Source organism: Hipposideros armiger, unplaced genomic scaffold (assembly GCF_001890085.2).
Source record: "Hipposideros armiger isolate ML-2016 unplaced genomic scaffold, ASM189008v1 scaffold_720, whole genome shotgun sequence".
Classification (NCBI taxonomy): domain Eukaryota; kingdom Metazoa; phylum Chordata; class Mammalia; order Chiroptera; family Hipposideridae; genus Hipposideros; species Hipposideros armiger.
In genome coordinates, this window is record NW_017732070.1 from 57686 (window position 1) to 65784 (window position 8099).

General features: G+C 39.1%; 1 protein-coding gene across 5 annotated transcripts in view; it reads right to left on the bottom strand.

Moving 5' to 3' along the window:
- Positions 1 to 8099, bottom strand: part of YES1 (YES proto-oncogene 1, Src family tyrosine kinase) — an 83986-nt gene that overhangs the window by 7630 nt on the left and 68257 nt on the right. For all 5 annotated transcript variants that reach the window (XM_019627200.1, XM_019627198.1, XM_019627199.1 and 2 more), the window contains exons 9-10: positions 3130 to 3206; positions 2194 to 2347 (exon numbers count right to left, since the gene is read on the bottom strand). In XM_019627200.1, the coding sequence (XP_019482745.1) occupies positions 2194 to 2347; positions 3130 to 3206 (231 nt within the window). The remainder of the gene's footprint in view (positions 1 to 2193; positions 2348 to 3129; positions 3207 to 8099) is intronic.

Here is an 8099-nt window from a genome sequence, read left to right on the forward strand (position 1 = left end):
CATTACCAAATGTCCCTTAGGAGACAAAATCACCCCTGACTGAGAATCTGCGGTTTAAAGACAACAGTTCCCAATGGTTTGTATACCAATGTAGTCACCGACAAAAAGTCACAGTCTGACTAAAAGAAAGAGAAAAAAGGATTACATATCAAGTCACAAAGTTAAAATTATTTATAGGTATGTCCTTTATTCTGAGATTACGTCCTTCCTACTTGTGTAGTGCTAAAATGCATTTATGAAACGGTAATAGTAGATGGTAACAGATTGATGAAAAACAATTATTTTTTGGTGTGTCTACTAAAACCTTCACTAACCTTTATACTGGGCTTACTACATTGTATTGAAATAGTTTGTTTACAACTCGGTCTCAGGCATTAGTCAGTGAGCTCCCTGATAGCAGAAACCATGCCATCTTACAGCTGTGCCCTGCCACCTAGCACATGGAGGGACTCAAATATGTTACAGGAAAACTGGAGCTAGAGAGTAGGAGACTGTGGTGAATGACAAGCCATCTTTTTTTTAGGTGTGAAGGGTCACTGAAGGTTTCATGCAAGGTTTTTTCATGCAGGATGAAACCTTCAGTGGTGTCATCAACATTTGGTGTTGTGTATTGGGCCTTACTCAATCTCTGCCTATCAGTTACACTCTTTCTTCAAGACCCTGCCATCATCTGTGTGAAGTCTTTCCTGTTCTGCTTTCCCAGTGGTTTCCATATACTTTTGGCATTAATTACACAACAGTTTGCCTTATAATTATTTATATATAGGTCTACTTTGCCCATTAAAATGTAAGCTCTAGGGCCAGCCGAATGGCGCGTTGGTTGGGAGTTGGCTTGGGACGCAGGCTCTGAGCAGCAGTGCCCTGGTTTGGATCCCATATGAGAGCCAATGGCGCTGTGCCCTCTGTGGCTGGGATGGTGAACAGCGGCTCGACCTGGAGCTGGGCTGCCGTGGATCACTGGTGATGGCGTAGGCTGTAGCCCCTGCTGCAGTGGGCTGCCATAAGCTACCGTGAGCCAGCAGCCAGCATGAGCTGCCAAGAGCCACCATGAGCGACCGTCCAGTGGCCAGCAACCCATCTGCCTCAGCCTGGAAGCGCTCAATGATAAATGCCAACGTGGGCCAGTAAAGTGACGTCTGAAGAACAAAGGGACAGTGGCTTGTCTGTTGCCTTTCCCCAATTTCCCAATAAAATCTTTAAAAAAAAAAAAGTAAGCTCTAATATTTACTGAGCATCTATTATGTTAGGTAATGTCAGGCACTATATGTCTATTACTTCATTAAAGTTTCACAACAATCTTGAAAAGATTACTATCTAGTCTTTATAAGTGAGGAGACTGAGGCTCAGTCAGAGAGGTTTGATAACTTGGTTGAAATCTCTGGACTAATAAGACATGGAATTGGGATTTAAAAAACCCATACTCGGGCCAGCTGAGTAGCTCAGTTGGTTAAGAGCTCACTCAAGAGTTTGAGCTCTGAGGAACAGCGGTTCGAGTCCCAGCCCGCGCTGAGCAGCCACTGAGCTGCCAACAGGTGGCAGGATGGCTCAGCTAAAACAAAACAAAACAAAACAACCCATACTCTTTCCATATGCATATACTGTATTATGTGTGTTCATTAAGTGTGTACTGAATGAATTTAGAGACAGACGCTAAATAGAAGAACCAGTCTGTTAATTTCCACAAGGTCCCTTCCCTCTCTCTTTACAGTGTCAATCTTGCAAATGTTTTTATTTATCATAATTTTGTATATAATAAAGAACTACTGTAAACCTGGTCTAGAAATGGTTTCCAAAGCCTTTATAAAACTGTATGCTATTTCTTAATATACTAGCTTCGAAAAACCTTTTCTGCTTTTCTGTAATAAAATCTCAATGGTTCTAAAGTTCGTTACAAAAGGAACTTTAAAATGTTTATTTGTGGACATGACACAAGAAGTGTAAAGGGGAGTGTAAAGGGAGGTCTATTTAAAATGCAAAGAACACCCAGTCAAGTTCTTCCTTGTGGGAAATAACTATCAGAAAGCCATGGTATCATGTATTGCATATAATTTTATGAATAAAACCAATGTTTCTTTGACTCTTCTGAGAGGATCTAGAGCTATTCTTATTCTGTAAAACCCTATATATTCAAAAGAATGACAAGAAAATCTGTTGAACCTTAGGTTATAAGCATTTATTAAAGAGGAATTTTACCTTGTCTTGCCGTATATTCGTTGTCTTCAATTAACCTTGCTAAACCAAAATCTGCTATTTTGCACACAAGATTTTCTCCTACAAGAATATTAGCAGCTCGAAGATCTCGATGAATATAGTTCATTCTTTCAATATATGCCATACCGTCAGCAATCTTGGAAAGAAAAAAAAGACATATGATATAAAGGAAAAGGGGGAAGACAATTTTGGTTAACGTTAAGTCAACCACTGAAAACTCCTCTCTCAAAAGAAGATGATGGTAACGGCACAGTCTGGCGGATAACAGGAAAAACTGTAATGGGGAGGAGAGGCAGGGAGAACGAGAGGGACGGGGCAGGAGAAGAGGGAGAGGGGAGGAGAAGAGGAGGAAGAAGAGAACGAGGCAGAGGAGGAGAAACCACAGCGATGTATGTGGCCCACCAAGCCTAACGCGTTTATCTGGCCTTTACAAAACCAGCTTGCCAACCCCTGCTATAGAGTGTGTATGAGCCTTGAACTCAGGAGTGTGGACTAGGCTTGGCATATGCTAAAGTCTAACATGTACAGTTTCTTGGTATAAAGCTTCCTAAATTTCAGCATATTCTTTAGGTTTTCAATAGTACTATTTTCTTTGGAATAGCAATCATTCATTGTCTTAAAATTTACCTTTTGAAACATAAATACTTGTACATACAGATTTTATATTTGTGGATACATATGATCAGGACAGAATTATAATGGGAGTTACATGCCTGGTTCTAATACTAACATTATATGAATTTTACATATCTCTTGGTCTTCAGAAACTAAGGAGATCACACTGGATTACCTCTAATGTCCCCTCCAGCTCTACAAATCCATGATTTAACTATATAAAAACAGTAGTATTCTACTAAAATTATTTTACATTTTTAATGTAAACTTTCAATTCAAATTGATATATAGGTACACAAATACCTGAGCAGCCATATCGACCAGTTGCGGGAGCTTCAAATACTTTCCATCTCCCTCCTTCAGGAAATCTAATAAGCTCCCTATAAGAGACAGCAAGACATTCATGAAAAATCAGCAAATCTTAAATTAGGATTGAAAAACCATTCCCCCACCTCTAAACAAATCACTACATCATGACACAAAACTTCAGCTTTTTATTCTTTAATATCTTTTTGCAGCTTTGGAATTTCTGAATAACTATCTTTAAGATTGTAGGGGTTAGCTGAGTGGCTCAGTTGGTTAAGAGTTCGCTCAAGAGTTTGAGCTCTGAGTAACAGTGGTTCAGTCCTGGCCCGAGCTGAGCAGCCACTGAGCTGCCAACAGGTGGCAGGATGGCTCAGCTAAAAACAAAAACAAACAAACAAAAGATTGTAGAAGAGGTCCCTAATCTGAAATTTTATAAATTTCTCCCAATAACATATGAAAAAAGGGAAAATGCAATAATCTCACCGGATTATAGACATTCCTTCCACACTTCGATCAAGATCAACAGTCCCAATTTTGGTTCAAAAAGTAGTATTAGATACTTATATATTTTTAAGTTGATCTGAATCATGAGCTCAGACAACTGGGAGTATTTTGGGGTACTTAAAACTAAACCTAAGTGACTAAGTTGACATGAAAGTGTCAGTCCAACTAATGTTTCTCAATTTTAGTAGAAGATATGGAACAGCAAAGTACCATGAATAACAAACAGCAGAGAAAGGCTAGAAAGGGAAAGTCTAGCTGCTATTCCTCTATTACTGATTAAAAATTTACCATGTACCTGAATTTAATCAGGAGAAAATATCAAACCCAAATTAAGACACATTTTATAAAATGGCACTATTCTCTTCAAAAACAACGCGGGCCGGCCGAGTGGCTCAGCTGGTTAGGAGCTCGCTTAGGAGCGCCAGTTCTGAGCAGCAGGGCTGCGGTTCAGATCCCACATTGAGGGCCAGTGACACTGCCCTCTACAGCTAAGATGATGAACAACAGCTCGACCTGGAGCTGGGCTGCTGTGAGTCGCTGGCGACGGCGTCGTAGGCTGCAGCTGGGCTGCAGTGGGCTGCTGTGAGCTACGTGAGTGGCTGGCAGCCAGCATGAGCTGCCGGAAGCCACTGTGAGCGGCCAACCAATGACTGGCGACCGACTGCCTCACCCGGGAAGAGCACAATGATCATACCAACATGGGCCAGTGAAGCGACATCCTCCACAACTAGACTGAAGAACAAAAACAGCAATTTGTCTACCTGTCTGTTCCCCTTCCCCAATTCCCCAACACTGTTCCCCTCACCCCAATTCCCCAATAAAATCTTAAAAAAAAACCACAAAAAACCCCCAACAACGCTATGAAAGACAAGAAAGGCTGAGGGGCTGCTCCAGATTCAAGAAGACCAAAGAGAAATTACAACTAAAAGAAGCCCATGATTATGGATTGGATACTAGATCAGGGAAAAATTGCTGTAATTAAGGACATCATTGGGATGACTGGTGAAATCTGAATATGGACTGGTATTAGGTAACAGAATTGTATCCATGTTACATTTCCTGAGTTTGGTCATTATACTGTGGTTATGTAAGACAGTGTTCTTGTTTTTAGGAGACAAACACTGAAGTATTTATAGGTAAAGGGAGCATAATGTTCGCAATGAACTCTCAAATGGTTCATGAGAAAACCCTTATATTTTACATGCTGATAGATATAGCTACTTAAAATTGGCAAATCTGGCTGAAATACATACAGGAGTTCTTCGTATTATTTTTGCAAATTTTCTGTAAGTTTAAAAGTATTTCCAAAAAGGAGTATAATAAAACAAAACAAGATAGAGAAAGCTCTTTCTATGTTGACAGGGTAATGAAACAAGGGTAAGTCATGACTTAGTCTCACTTATAGAAATTCAAAGTCAGAAAATATCTATACTTCTTCTGGTTTGTTTAATGTAGGGGAACACATTATTGTTTGTCCATTTATCTGCCCATTCAAATATTTATTGAGGGTCATGGTAGGCACTGTAAAAGGCATAGAAGATATAAAGATAAATAAGTCACGGTCTCTATCCTTGAAAAGATCTTGATCTAGTATGAAAGTAAAGATCTAGAAACGATAAAATATGTGCAAACAAATATTGTACAGTAGGTGTTATAAAAATTATTGTAGAAATGACAGTGCTGACATAGTGGATATAGTTAATTCTATGGACAAGTCAGAAAAGACTTCACAGAGGGAACGCATCTTAAAGGAAGAATGAGGGCAAACAGGGAATTCCAGGAAGAAGGAGTAACAAGCACAAAAGCTGTAATCCATAAAAAGGCACAGTAAATTCGGGGAACTGAAAACAGTCCCTCCTAAGGAAGAACACAGGGCACAAAGATGGAAACTAATGAGAATGACACTACAGAAGGAAAGAGTCAGAACACAGGAAGCAATGCATAAATGGACTTTATCCTTTTTATATAAAGTTTTATGCTGAGAAGTAATATGATCTGATTTATGTTAAAAAAGCAGTAACTCCAACAGTTAACATGAAGACTACAACTGGGCCAAACTGTATAAAAGGAGTAAGTTTAAATTTCCTGCAGCAGTTCAGGAAAGAGAGACTATTATGTTAAAATCTAGCAATGATAGTGGGAACAATGAGAAGGGGAAATTTTCCAGAGAGATTTAATAAATGGGATTGACAGCATCAATGGACTATTACATAAGAGGGTGGGGAAGTGAAGATTACTGGGCCTCATCCCAAATTTGCATTTCTAACAAGTTTCCAGGTGATGCTAATGCTGCTGCCAGCCAATGCACTACAGACTTGCACATATGCAAAATGAGGCAAGTACCAAGATGTGATCAAACAATACGGTGAATGTTTAAATTTAAAAAAAAGTATTACAGTAAAAGACACATTGCCATTAATCCCCCTCAAAATACTTTCCCTCACTTTGAACACACTTATCCCACCGTTCTTGCCACTTTCTGAAGCAGTTCTGGAAGTCGTCTTTTGTGTCTTTAGTTGCACTGTTGTGGCTGCCTCGATGTCCTGAATCATTTTGACTTTGGGGAAGAGCCAGATCCGGTGAATAAGGTGGATGAGGACATACTGTAATGTTTTTATTTGACAGAAATTGATATGTACCAGAAGCGATGTGTGACACAGAGCGTTGTCATGATGGAGGATGATTTACAGCACACTGTAAAACCTTCTCTCAACCATAGCTCATATCTGTTGGACTGCACCAAGTTTAAACTTGTCACACACTGTTACTAAGGTTCGATGAGCCGCTTCCCATATTGACGATCCCTGCCTTTCCGTTGGATGGCACTCAGCAACAGCATTCACTGTATTTTTTTTTTATCACAACGGAAATACTCCGTGTCACACATCACTTCTGGTACAGCAATTTCTGTCAATTACAAACATTACGGTGTGTCCTCATCCACCTTATTCACTGGATCTGGCACCATGCAACTTCAGGCTCTTCCCCAAAATGACTATGAAGGGAAACTTTTTGAATTGATTCAGGACATCAAGGCAGACACGACAGCGCAACTAAAGACACTCAGGAAAGAGGACTTCCAGAACTGCTCAGAAAGTGGCAACAACGATAGGATAAGTGTGCTCAAAGTGAGAGGAAGTATTCTGAGGGGGGTTAATAGCAATGTGTCTTTTATTGTAATAATTTTTAAAATTTAAACATTCACCGTATTTTTTTATCACACCTCATACATGACAATGCAGAATATAGAGAAAGCAGAAGATACATTTCTTTGATCAATACACTAAGTAGAACATCATTCAGTGTAACAACAAGTAAGTGCTAAAATAGTGCAAAAGCTGCAGAGCATAGAAATTCAGGATTGGAATTGTATCACTTTGACAATTCCTATTTGATTTTTAAGCAATCCCAACAAATCACATCCCACTTCCAACGTTTCTTATATCCATTTCTCGTAGAACGTTTTAGACCATATTAAGTGGTCTTTAACCTTTTTTTGGTTCATGTGTTATTTTGAGTCTGATGAAAAAAAACTAAGAACTCTTTCCAGAAAACACAAAAGTATGCAAAAACTGAAACATAACATCAGAGGAAGATCATGGACCATCTGAAGTTCATTCATGACCTGGCAGAAAGTAGGTAGTCAATAAATAGTGAAATCAATTCAAAGCAACCCTTAAGTTTGTTTCATATACCTCTCTAGCCTCCTTTCCAACTAGTTTCTTCTACTACTTCTGTACTTCCCACTAGCCATGCTTTTGTTACCCATTTCCTCAATCCTCTTAGCACGGCAGAAATACCCATACTCTTCTCTTTACCCACCCATATCCGTCATAACCTTAAAGGGCAGTTCAAGACTTGTCTTTTCTAATTTTTCTCTATTCCAGTCTGTGTGATCTCTTCTTCAATTTCTATTATACTTACTATGTCAAACACCTAGATATTCACTATGCTTTCACCTGTAGTTTTGTTTATTTACAGTGAACTGTTGTTTACTTATATAGTGAAAATTAACTCTTCAGAAGTTTAGGTCTTTTCTCTCCAAATTTAATGTAAGTTATTTGGGTGGCTTTATTTCTTTCATACCTTATACTAGCAGGGTGCCTTGTACATTACAGGCATTCAGTACATTTTGGCTGTTAACGATTTCTAGAGTAGTCTAACTATAAAGATTTTAAACCATATAATGATCACGACAGACTGGGATATTAGTGGAAGGCTTCTGATACCTGACTTAAGTCCAATATGAAAGTAGTTGATGCACTGGTCAAGAGACAGGGAAACCCAATTCCGGGGAAGGAAATAATAACATGAACAAACTCATGCAAATGAGGAACAAGACGAAGACCCATTTGGCCAGAAAAGTGGGTTTATGTGGAAGCACTGGAGGCAATGAGTTTGGATGGATTACATGGGCTAACTGCTAAATACCTGAATAGCAAAACTGGCAATTAAAGAGTTTT